The sequence below is a fragment of the Aedes albopictus genome, chromosome 3 (assembly GCF_035046485.1).
Source record: "Aedes albopictus strain Foshan chromosome 3, AalbF5, whole genome shotgun sequence".
NCBI classification, from domain to species: Eukaryota; Metazoa; Arthropoda; class Insecta; order Diptera; family Culicidae; genus Aedes; species Aedes albopictus.
Genome location: NC_085138.1, coordinates 403,051,634 through 403,064,969, shown reverse-complemented (window position 1 = coordinate 403,064,969; position 13,336 = coordinate 403,051,634). Strand labels below are relative to the sequence as shown.

At 37.8% G+C, this 13,336-nt stretch overlaps 1 protein-coding gene across 1 annotated transcript; it reads left to right on the top strand.

Moving 5' to 3' along the window:
- Positions 1-219: 219 nt before the first annotated feature.
- On the top strand, positions 220-12,426 carry LOC134289732 (uncharacterized). Its single transcript, XM_062856143.1, has 3 exons — positions 220-392; positions 592-1,060; positions 8,925-12,426. The coding sequence occupies exons 2-3, from the start codon at positions 772-774 to the stop codon at positions 9,143-9,145; spliced, it is 510 nt and encodes a 169-aa protein (XP_062712127.1). The 5' UTR covers positions 220-392; positions 592-771; the 3' UTR covers positions 9,146-12,426.
- Positions 12,427-13,336: the final 910 nt, after the last annotated feature.

Sequence of the window (13,336 nt, the reverse complement as noted above, 5' to 3'; positions counted from 1 at the left end):
TCTGTCCTTGAAAAAAACACTCTTAGTAATTAAAAAAGAAGATTCCCATCTTTAAAATACTAACTTGTAACTTGGTGATCGAAGCATGGACATCGAGACAAATCAGCAGTTTATTATTAAACAGGAAGAAAGATAAAGTATTGTTAACCAGATTCTGAACGCAACTGTACCTTCCAACGACCGGACATAGCTAACTGACTAATGCCTTTGCACATTCTTATCCTTTCTTTCCTCCTTCCACACAGGTCCGGGGCAACAAGCACAGTCTCATAATCCGGAATGTGACCCGCTCCGATCTCGGCAACTACACCTGCCAGGCCTCCAACAGCCTCGGCAAGGACCGTGGCACCCTGAACCTGAGCGGTCTGCCGACGGTTTGCTACTTTGATTCGGTATGTGGTTTTAATTAAAATTTAATGTGCTCTCGTGTGGTTACTCTTTCTCTCTCTCTCTCTCCGTGTTCGTCATAATCATCGAGAATCGTGACTCGGTATCAATCTTGTATCCTTTGTACTTTCAAGTTGTGTTTTTTCATCGATAGTTTTTTTGTTGTTTTTCTAACCGATTTTTAACTTTCCACCACCGCTGCAGCCAACGCTGAGCAGCTACCGGGACCAGTACAACATCTCCTGGACGGTGCAGAGCTACTCGCCCATCGAGGAGTACCGTCTGTTCTATCGGTTGCAGTCCGGATCGAAACACAACCTGCTCCACTCGCCCGTTCACGATAAACCGCTGGACAACCACATCTACTCCCACCAGGGCTATGGGATGCACAGTGGGGGCAGCGGGTACAATCCGAGTGGCAGCCACCACGGCAGTGAACAGTGGGAGAACGTAGTCATTCCGGAGATGTTGGGCAACTACCATGGGATGCGTGGCGGAGGCAGCATGTACTATAACAGTCCGTACAGCTATCAGCCCGGAATTCGGCACCGGACGAGCTTCCAGCTGAAGAACCTTCAACCGGGAAGCAACTACGAGGCACGGGTTCAGGCGCGGAATGAACACGGCTGGAACCGGCTGTCGAGCATATTCCATTTCAGCACGCGATCGGAAGGTGAGTTATTTATGGAACTTGGCATTGCATGAATTTGTATATTGTGAGGCAAGTACAATAATACACTATGCCCAGGGAGTATAGAAAATTTTCCTGACCGGGACGGGAATCGAACCCGCCGTCTCCGGATTGGCGATCCATAGCCTTAACCACTAGGCTAACTGGAGACCCCATATTGGATTCTATGACATTTTTGAACTCCAAACAGGTGTTCAAAAATATATCCATATTCCATAGTTTTTTAGCTCAAAACTCCATAAAACAGGTGCCATCTTAAAATTTGTGCCACCATATTGGAGACCAAAAATTCCATTATTGGACTCCGATTACTTTCCCCATACCATAGATATCCATATTGCAGAGTTTTAGAGCTCAAAACTCCATAAAACAGCCGCCATCTTGAATTTAAAACTGCCATATTTAATTCTCTTGTCAAAATGTTTCGGCTCCAAACATCTGTCCTCCATACCATGGTAGCTTTTAGCTTAATTCTAAGAAAGTTTCGAAATAAATATTTAAAAGATATTTTATTAGAATTTTCAAGGTATAGGATAGAAATTCACTCCGTCATATGCGTTTATTCCCATCATATCAGACAGGAATTTGCCAATAATTACAGATATTCTAGCTTACCTTTGCCAATGGCTCATCAGATAGAAGCAAATAGTGTAGACTATTAATAACCAATCCCTAAAGCACTGGAAATCGAATAATTACGGGAAATTTCACGTTTCAAGCGAGGTGTTTTTCTTTTCTCGTTTTGCATACGATGAAAGCATCATCATCAAATCAGCAGCTAGCCAAATCGTTCTTCGTCACCGTTTAGTTTTCACTTCATCAAATTCACTTGTTGAACCAACCTTCAATTCACATCCCACAAAAGCTATATGGCACGTCAAAGTTGGATTCCACTGCAGCAGAATGCAGCAAAACCTGTGCAATTATTTGAATAAATCATTTTTTTTTCGGTGGTAAAATGTAATCAACAAGTTGTCTTCGTCTAGGGAGAATGCGAGCAAATGTGTGCGTGAATTATTCGTATACGAAACATCGTATTTCACAACCACGGAGAAAGATTTCTCCGTTGCACTCTGATGCCGTATCATGATCTGGTAGGCAAAAATATTACAAAGTACGTTGAAAAACTAAAAAGTACGTTGAATACATGATTTGATTTCGAACGCTTCTTTGACATTTTGATACGACGTTCCTGAAGGTGTTCCACTGAGGCAGCCCATTATTTTGCCAAAATCTGCTGTGAGGTAGCACTATAGGCGCATATACGGCCAATTAGCATTAAGTGCCTTGTCGTAAGGACTACTATAATGCTGGAGTAATGCTATTTTAAATGCTTACTGTTTACTTGGGCACCTACAGTGTCGGACAAAACAATAACACCACCGGTCTTACTTCATACAAAATAGCCAAGTTTGACGATATGGTACTCGGAATCTAGTACACCGATATGGCCGGAATCTTGATAGCTGACTTGGAATTATGGGAATATTGATTTTTATTAAATTGATTGAGTTCTGTTCACTACTTCCAAAGTTATAGATATACGGTGCGACAAAATTCTAACACCAGATTTTCATGATGGTTATTTATAGTCAATTCAATAAAAAATGTCCCCAAATTTAAATGGCATCCTTAATTTTAGTACTTGTTTATCAATCATCAAGTATCAGATACTCTCATATATCCTTTGATCATGACAATCAGAAAGTGGTCCTATTATTGTGTCGTTTCGTATATCTGTAACTTTTGATGTAGTGAACAGAACTAAATCAATTAAATACAAATCGAAATTCACATAACTCCATGGGCACTGCCAAAATTTCAGCCAAATCGATTCCCTAAAAACCGAGCATCACATCGTCAAACTTGGCCATTTTGTATTAAAAATGGCTGGTGATCTTATTGTTTTGTCCGACACTGTATGTGCCTGAGCCTTTATTTGCACAAAATTTAAAAACTGTAAAATTGTTGTTTTCAGCCTTTTTCAAAGAAAATTTGTGAAGTTTTGACAGTTGATCACAAAATTCTTCTGGAAACGGAATCAAGATTACGTATTTTACCTTTATTTCGTATTTATGACCAGGGTTCTGGGGTAACCTCCTTAACAGATATAGAGGTGTAACCTATAAATCACCTCCGAAAACTAGCTTGCGACATTCCAAACTTCATGATTTATAAAACAAGAGTATTGGAACATGTTTGTAGAGACTTTGGAAATATTGGTAATTTTTCTATATAAATTCACCAAACAACTTACGATATTATGATATTTTATTTTGAATTCCTCCTAAAAACATCACAATTTCCCCGCTTTTATGCCAGACCACACTCCAACAATTCAACCCTAAGCCGTTAGAATGCACTAGTTATTCCATCTAATACGCATTCATATTTAATGAATTTCAATCATGATTTGTGTTTACCTCCTTTTTCTTGTTTTTGTTTTGAATATTTTTCCCACTCTCGTCCGTCAATGAAACATTAGTGGAGACTGGGAGACACTACTACTCGACCGCTGCTGATCGCGCGTAGGACCGGTCATACTGTACAGCGTTGTCGAAACAGGAGTCTTTTAGTATTACATGCAGTGGTGGAAAGCATCATGCGCTTGACGTGTTTTTTGGTTCGCATCAAACACAATCTTTGCTCACGCGCTCGCGAACTCAAAAAGAGAGAACGGTTCACGATTTCCCGGATCGACGAACCAACACGAAACAAATGTCGAACGAGCAGAATCGCAGTTGGTTCGCCAGAAGGATCACAATGTAGAAAACTTGGTTTGATGCCATTTTTTGTACACTTAAAGGTAATTAGTTGGGTGTTTTTTGATTATACTGGTCAGGTACCATTCCAATAAATTATATCGACGAAAAAGTTTACCAACATTTGATTTCATTACAGAAATATCGGCCGCGAACCTCTAAAATTAAAAAGCATTGCGCTTGCAAAAGATGCGATGTACTCGTTGGCGTTCGTGTCGTACGAGCGCGAGCCACAGACGTACGAACACCATCGCACAGCAAAGGTTTGCGATGCCATGGCATTTTTTTGTAGCGCGTAAGCACACGTTCGCGATCAATTTCCACCACTGATTACATGGCGACCGTGACAACACGTATGAAAAAAAGGAAACCATATCTGGGTCATTCGAATTTGGGGTGCCTGTACCAATGAAAAGTAGACCATTTCAGCATACTTCAGCCAACTGAAATGTTCACCTTTTCACAAAATAATTGCAAAAAAATCCTTTCCGTAAAAATTTTACTTTTAAAATCACTTTTGAAATCATTTTTGTATCCCTCTCCCATTCGCCATTTTAACTGTTGTCAGAGACAACTCAACTTTGACAGATCGATGCGGAAAGCTAAAATTGAGTAAGTGGCATAGTATCAAAAGTTGAGTTGGATTGATGGTTGGATAAAAAAAAATTTCGACTCTAAGTACTTTGTCTGCGTCCGCGCTAATGGAAATCGCCACCTCAACATCGATTCCATTAACTCGCACTCATCCACGAAGTTGAGTGGATTGAACTCGCTTTTGGGTACTTTCATTCATCCATGAAAGTTCAAAATAACGGATAACGCTTAGAAAAGAGCATAACTGATAGCAGAACTTGTTTCGAGTTTCCACAATGTCAGTTTGATTCCTTTTTTTTACATAGATTCAAAAGTCTTTAATAGCGACTTGCACACCAAGCCATAACATAACATGCCAAAGCTTTTTCGTAACTCCGAACTAAGAATAAATCTCAGTGAAGAATTAGCTTTACCTCTGCCTTTATTAAAGGTTTGTCCGGAGAATAAAAAGAAGCAAAACTAACAAGGCTCAGTGTTGCCAAATGTAATAGAATTATAAAAAGGGAATTTACGACTCTTGCTTGATAATTTGAATTGAGAATGAAATTCGATAACTGCAACAAAGTGTCAGTTGCTGAAGATGGGAACACTTCAACTATATGGCGACCGTGATAGCACATATTAAAAAATGAAATCATGTTTTCTATGATGGTCCGACTGTAAATGGAGATTGAATGTAGTTTCGGATTTGTTGTCTAGTAGAACAAAGAATTTGATTCTGTCCGACGTTTCAACACTGGATTCGGTGTTTTCTTCAGAGAAAAATAAACATTTTTTTTTCTTGAAGATGGAAGTGAGTCCTTTGTTGAAACGTCGCACAATGGGAAAAAATAGGGATAAAACGCGAATAAATTCAATATCTCTGCTCGGAGTGGATGGATTTGAATGAATTTTTGACACAAACTGTAAAATTATCTATAGTTTCAGATAAGGAACGTGTCATTTGCCGCACGATACTGGAAGTCAATGTATTTAGCTCGTTTTACCCCAATCTCTCTCCTTTTCGCCTTTTTCGAAAATTTCTGAATTGCAAAATAAATTATTTTTTTAAAGTCGTGATTGTGTAAAAACTTCCGTAGTATCGAATGGAGCTGATTTGGCTCACCGCACGGCTTTAAAAATTGAAATATCTTCAAATAACCCCGATATCCCCTATTTCTTTGAAATTTCACATGTATCTCCGCCAGGAGTGGAACGCAATCGATAAGAGCAGGACCAACCCTATGTTAAATTGTCGATACTATGGAAGTTTTTACACAAATACGAGTTGAATGATTTATTTATTTTGTGCTCCAGTCGGGAATAGATGAGGATTTTCTCAAAAAGATGTATGATAGAGAGAGTGGGGTAAAACGAGCTAAATTCACTGATTTCCAGCATCGTGCGGTGAATGCAGTTTGTTTCAAAAATTCATTCGAATCCATCCACTCCGAGCAGAGATATTGAATTTATTCGCGTTTTATACCTATTTTTTTCCACTGTGCGTCGGACAAAATTAAACAGTTTGTTCTACTAAAACAAGAAATAATATCTTTAATCTGTACACAGTAGACGTTCGAAAACTGCAACATGTTTACGTTTCACTTATCGAATGAAATACGAAACTGCAACAACTGGCATACGCCAAGAAACTGTCGGATGCTGCAGAATGCAGCTAATATGTACTTGGGAAACATCACACTGCAACTAAAGTGCATACAAAAATCATTGCTTTGTTGTAGACGTTTTGTTTTGACAAATAGTGGGGCGATAACTGCAAAGTTGTTTCATTTAGCAAACTTTCCGTTAAGAAGCATTGTAGTTAAAGCGTACATGTACATGTACAGTAATGAAAACACGAACCCAAAGTTAAATATGGAAACACTTCAATATTACATGGCGACCGTGATAGCACATATGAACAAATGAAACCATGGTACTATAAATAGAGATTGAAGATAGTTTCATGTTTGTAGTCTAGTAGAACAAACTATTCAATCCTGTCCGAGGTTTCAACACCGGATTTAGCGTTTTCTTCATAAAAAAAAAAAAACAAATTTTTGTTTCCTTAAAGAAGAGGCCGATTTAAAGCCTGTATCGGGACACAGAAATGCAGCAGTAACTCTGAAACAGATACATTAAAAATGCTCATACTCGGCCTAATACCATCTTAAGATGTGTGCATTTCATCTACAAAATTTCATGTGAATCGGTGCAGTACTTTTTGTTGTACCAATTAAAGAGTAGAATGTGTGCCTTTGAATTTTGTACAGTCCCCAGTTTTGCTTGGCAGCGCTGTAACTAATGAATTTGGCAAAGGAAGTAGCTGACATTTTGAATACAAACCTCTCAATCTACGTTTGTTTTATAGGCAAAATTTCAAAAACATCGATGCACTATCAACAATTTTATAGTCGAAACATGTATTGGGACTGAACGTTATTTTAGCCCCTCAGACAGCAATTAGTCACCACCCTTTATTGTTTCGATTGTACTGTTGAAAGTACTATACCAATAATCATAAAATTTTGCAGACATAATATACACATAATCAACTACCTTCTGTGAAAATTTTATGAAGATTGGCAGAGAAATTCAAAAGTTATGAATAGGCAAACATCGTACATGAATAACACGAAAGTTTTTCACTAACACTCACCCCTATCAACACCAGTAGCTTTCAAACCAATGGATAAAAGTTGATGAAATTTTGCAAGAAAGTGTCTCTATAAGTATCATAACTGCTAACGAAATTTCATAATTATCATCACAGAACTTTGAACTGTAGCGTAAAAGAATAATTTACTATGCGAATGAAAATTGGTCATGATTGTACAAAATACTTAAAACCACGTCTGTTTGTTTTTCATCCACAGTTAAAAGTACTGTATCGATTTTTAAGAAATTTGGCACAAATAATAAACATACACCAAATAGTTCTCAGTCAATTATTTGGCTAATTTTACCGATTTATTGCAGAGCTACAGCCTTACTTCTGTGTCCCGATTATTACGGATACAAGCTTTAGGTGTCGAAACGTCAGATAAAATTTTACAGTATACTCTACTACAACATGAAATAATATCTTTATTCTGTACACAGTAGACGTTCGAAAACTGCAACATGTTTACGATTCACTTATCGAACAAAATTCGATATTTGCAACAATGCGAATGTGTACTGCAACTCTCATCAACTAAACGATGATTACCAAGAATGCAAGCGTACCATTAAATACAGTAGACGTTCGGTCGGTGCAAACGGTTTAACTGCAATGCTTTTTAACTGCAAGTCCGGTAAGTGCAGCAAATTTGCAGTTATCGCACTGCTATCCGTCAAAACGGTGCACCAAGTTAGCCCAAATGAACAGTCGAATGAATTTTGTGTTCATTTAATGTCAATGGATTACCGGCAGGGAGTGCGTTCAATGTTGCTCAACTGGAGTGAAATCATTTTATTTTGTATGGCGAAAAGCATCTAAACTCGAATTTCTCGAAATAAAAAGCTTTTATCGAAAAAATATTTGGTAGGCATCAAACCGGTCATCATTGTGCACAACCGCTACCAAATATTTTTTCGACTAATGTGTTTCACTTCGATAAATACGCCATTAGGTGCTATTCGCCATACAATGTTTTTGCGATTTACTTTTAGCGATCTTTTGCGCATAGAAGCTAGCGCTACATTGGTCGATGCGGAGAGTAGGAAAACAGTCAAAGCATTTAATTCATTGATGGGTTGTTGGCGTCTATCTGACGTTGCAGTTATCGAATTTTGTTCGCTAAGTGAAACGTAAACATGTTGCAGTTATCGAACGTCTACTGTACATGCATGAGAATGTAGCATGTGGGAACTTACGATATTTTGAGTCACATTCAATCTAGTTGTACTGAGAATATATTCGATCGTATTTCAATCATCAACCAATGTAGAGAGTCACCTTATATGGCGACCGTGACAGAGCATATGAGAAAACGTTGTCAAATCTTCAATCTACACATTCCGAAGCCTGTTTAAAGATATTTGAAGACTTTCACATTAAGTTCTGAAAACTTATTTTCTGAAATTCAATCAATCGAAAACGTTGTTCGGAGTTCTAGGTAAATTTTTGGTAAAATTCTTGCATTTTCTACACTTTTCATAGTAGTTAAATACCAGTTCCATTTTGAAGCAATTTCAGATAATTTGAAATTAATACCCATTACACATAACAAACATTTGCCCAAAAATAAATAAACCATGGCAGCCTGGGATAAATGTCGACTTACTATGTTGAACATTTGTCCATTACTGGTATAGAATGCAATAAAAGATTTTTGACAGGTTAATAAAGCAAAACTACATTCAGAAACTCTTCTTATGGCGATGATTTCTAACAAACAATCGAATATGATACAATCAGAATAATTAAGAAACATTAGTCTTGTCAAAAACCGCTTTCCAATCACACAATCAGCCTACTTTGCTAATTCTAGCTTTTCCCTTCTTCTCTATTTTCGCCCCCACACTAGACATGGAACTGGAACCGTCAGCCCAGCCGGCCGTCCACGGTGCCGGTCTACTGGACAAGGGCCTACTGGGCCTCGGTAGTAGCGACGCGGCAGCGCCTTATTTTCATAAATCATCCACTGGCGGCGCTTTGCTGCTGGTCCTACTTGCTTCGGTCGTGATGGCGATGTCGGCGGCATTGCAGCAACCTCCATTAACTGGCGGCAGCGGCTTATCGGCATGATTTGCATTGTTTCCGTTTTCCATTCCAATAAATCACTAGGCGATCTACGCACCTAATTAAGGCTAAGAATATAGTGGCAGGCAGAAAACATACCAGCTGCCGAACAAACTCGATTTTCCGAAATAAGAAATGACCAGCACCACCACCATTTTACCTAAATATTCCAGCTCCTTTAGTTTATCGTCGAATTTCCCGGTCAGTCACATTTATGAAGCCAACCATGCACGACACGGCATCATATTCGTTTGAAACAACTACTTATGATCGCACATTCAGTCATTATCTACCTTTTATTCTACTTTTTAACTTGTGGACAATTTTTACCACTTAAACATTTCAGAATCTCTTACATAACACCGACGAAGCGTTTCTTTTGACGATTTTGAGGTTACATTTTCTTGATTTTATCAATCAAGTAGCCATATATTTTGTACCAAAGAAATGAGAGAAAATGCGAAGGAAAAGTATGAAAAAATATGAGACTTTAAGGACAAGGTATTTGGAGTACATTGCTCAAAATTTCTAGAGCACCGTTTTTTAGAACCGTTGAACGGATTTGGATTAAAATGCATCACGCTGTTGACAACCACTGAACAATTAGCGTGATGCATTTTCATCTAAATTCGTTCAACGGTTCTAAAAAACGGTACTCCAGAAATTTTGAGCTATGTACTCCAAATACCTGGTCCTTAATGGAAAAGAAAAATGCTAGCTTTGGACAAGAAACCCATATTTATTGCGTAGAAGAAAGATAGGAGGAAACAATTATTTTTAAAATTGTAAAAGCACTCATGCATAGAATGTAAACATTCAATAGTGACAAAAATGGAAGTGTAAACCGAAACCGATGTAAAAATTGTTTCACGATCAGTCTAATACTGGGCGTTATTCTTATTTTCTTAAAAAAAGAAGATCACAACTATTGCAAGGTTTTTTAGATTTAAGTTCAACTAATTTAAGTATGCACAACTCATAAGTCCTCAAAAATAGAGTTCCACGCGAGCATTATTATATCATTCCAAACAGAGAGCAAAGAAATTGCTATGATTTATTCAAAGCGATTCATTGAATGTTATCACATAACAATCACTGAAAACCACATGAAAATATAAGATAAGTAAAGAAATTTTATAGCTGGGTAAGATCAACAAAGAAATCATCAAAATAAGCGAAACTTAAACATAGGCCTTTCTAATCACACAAGAAACATCAAACAAAGCATGCCATGACAGAAAAACGGCAACACGCACCAAATGTCAGATTTGTCCGCTTGATGATATAAAAAAAAAACAAAATCTATGTGTGTTTGTGCCCAGCAAGTTTTAAACTCAAAAACAAAATCAACTATTTTACCGCCGATTAGTCACAAATTGATATTTTCTGTACATAGCAAATGTCACCTGACCATATGAGAACAATTACGGTTAGGGCAACTATAAACGATCAGATTATCACCGAACCGTTAAAAAAAAGAACGTCGAGTGCATTGCCAAAACCTCACTATCAAGTTGTACTTAAGGCTCAAGCATTCGTCATCATTTTTCGCAAAATAAAAAGCAGTTTTCTCGTTGCAAATCAAAACAAGGATCATGAAAATATATTCACTGCATTATATTCCTCATGTGGAGTACAGTGAATATATTTTCATAGTAAACACTTTTGTTTTGAACGAAAAAACTGCTCTCAAATGTTTGATGATGACGATGATTTCAATGACGAAAAGTTCAACGTTAACTCAAATAATCAATCCACCAGTGAATCAACGCCACGCTTGACAGATGTAGAGAACCAACATACGCAAATCTGATTGATTTCCATTGGTTTGTTTTGTGGGACCATATAAAAAAGAAAACATAATAAACTGATGTGAGTACAGAATAGCAGGCAAGCACCAAAGAAAGAAACAATGGCGGTTGCCGCCATTTTCAGTCTCCCCGATTTTCCCTCCGTTGATACCCTGCCATATGCGATGTTTGCTGTCGGTGAAATGATGCATGGCGAACAAATTGATAATTGATGAATAATTACCACTTGTTCATCAATGCACAAACATGCAAACACAACATCAAGACGAGGCGTCGCCGCCAGATCGGGATCCCATGCATAAACCAACCTATTATCGTCATCAGGCAGCAAGCCATGCCACCACAACAATTAAATCTGATTTTCCACTGTGCGCCGGTAGATGTCCGTCACCTTTCTTCCGTGCACCGCCTACTATGTAAACATTTTGCCTGTCAGTTTCCACTCCATATCAGCTCCATCTGGAGTGCAGTAAAAACCGAAAATTCTCTTCACAGTCGAAAAAAATAAAAGAACAACATAATGAAGTAATAAAACAGCGGGAAGAGTATAAAATTTTAAAACAAAACCCATTATCGAAAACATGCGAGAAATGATCCGAAATCCGGATTCAATGCTGGCAATGCTGGCGAGTGCGTACGTACTTGCCAATAAGCATTCTTCCCTGCTGTATGACAACAAAAAACGAACAAATTGATTTTATTGCGAATGTTCGATGCTGCCTCCCTGTGCCCTGGAAACAAGGGATTTTCCTCTCCCAACTTTTCTGCATATTACTTTCATTCCCGAAATCCTGCACCGAAACGGCAATAATCCATGCTTTAAACCGAAAATAAAATAAAACGAAAAAAATGAGGACAACCAACGGAAACGAAAATCCGAATGCAACTCTCAATTAATTGTCAGATTGAGATTTTTCCCGTTTATTTACTCAGCCAGCAAATATATTTTAGCCGATGACATTCAGGTGAACGCGATAGCGAGCGAGAAAAAGAGCGCACTTCAGTAAACAAAAGGCAACAATGCATGAACGTGTACATACAAACATACATACGGAAAACAATTACTCTGTCATATTTTTTTCGTCCTTGCCGAACAAACGAACACACGAATGCACGAACGGGGAGTACCTAAATAGCTGAAATACAAACAAATGAGATGAAATTAAAGCAACGGAAACCAAGAAATTACCATTTATGGCTTTAGGAGAAAATTTAAGACAAAAACCAGAGATGAATATGTAGTAGCGATCGAGTAGAGATAGTGTGATGCGGTTAGATCAAACAAACAGCATCACGGAAAAGATCAGAACAAGAAGAAAGTATGGCGGATAGTTTAAGAAACAGATCAAAGCTATCTACAAGTAAGTAAGCCTATTAGTAAGTCATATAAGGATGAAGGAACACAGAAAGTATTGTAAAATATATATTAAAGAGGTGATTAATAAAAAAAACTGGGAAATGTGAAATAAACAGTGACGGTGGTGTATTTGATTTACCGAAAGAATCACACTTGGCGACCGTCAAATGGGCCGTGACTTGGAAAATGCTGAGAACCCTTGAAAAAAGACCATTATGTTGGTTACTTCCTTTTGACAGTAAAGAATATAAATGAATTTCTTTGTTGTTTCAACTGCCATAGGCCGTTTGTTTTTAACAAATTTTGGTTTATTTTCTACCTCCATTTACAATTTAAAACAAACCAAACAATTACTTGAAACTGCAAACCCCTCCGGTCGAAACTATCTTCTATGCTTCTATCAACGACCAAAATTTATGATGTATAATTACGTGCTGATTTTGAGGCCGTGTTATAAAAAATAAGTAGAATAATTTTTGAGGTTTACATAACGATCAGGCTAAAACGTCATTCTGTTCATGGAACGGGGTGAAACGGAACGCAGAATCAAAACAAAAAGTTCAGCAAAAATGGTATCCACCCGTATGTTTTTCGATGCTAATAAGGGGTCGTACACAAATTACGTCACGCTTTTATGGGGAGGGGGGGGGTGTAGGGTTGCAGAACGTGACGACCCTTACAAAAAATATTGAGGTCCCATACAAAAAGTGTGACATAGGGGGGAGGGGGGGGGGGGTTGAAAAAGGTCAATTTTTGCGTGACATAATTTGTGTATCACCCCTAAGGTTACTAAAAGTTCAAATTAAAAATGAACCCCGATGGCTTGCATGAGGTTGCGTTCAAACCAACGGGGGTAGACGGTAGAATATTCGATTCGACCATCTGAACATATTTTTTCCGTCAGCGTTATGAAAGTCCACCCAAATGAAAAATACAGTAGAAAAACCGAACGTTGTATTGTAACAGTACTATTTAAAACCATATTTTTACTGTAAAAATAAAAATACAAAAACAATAAAATGTAATGTA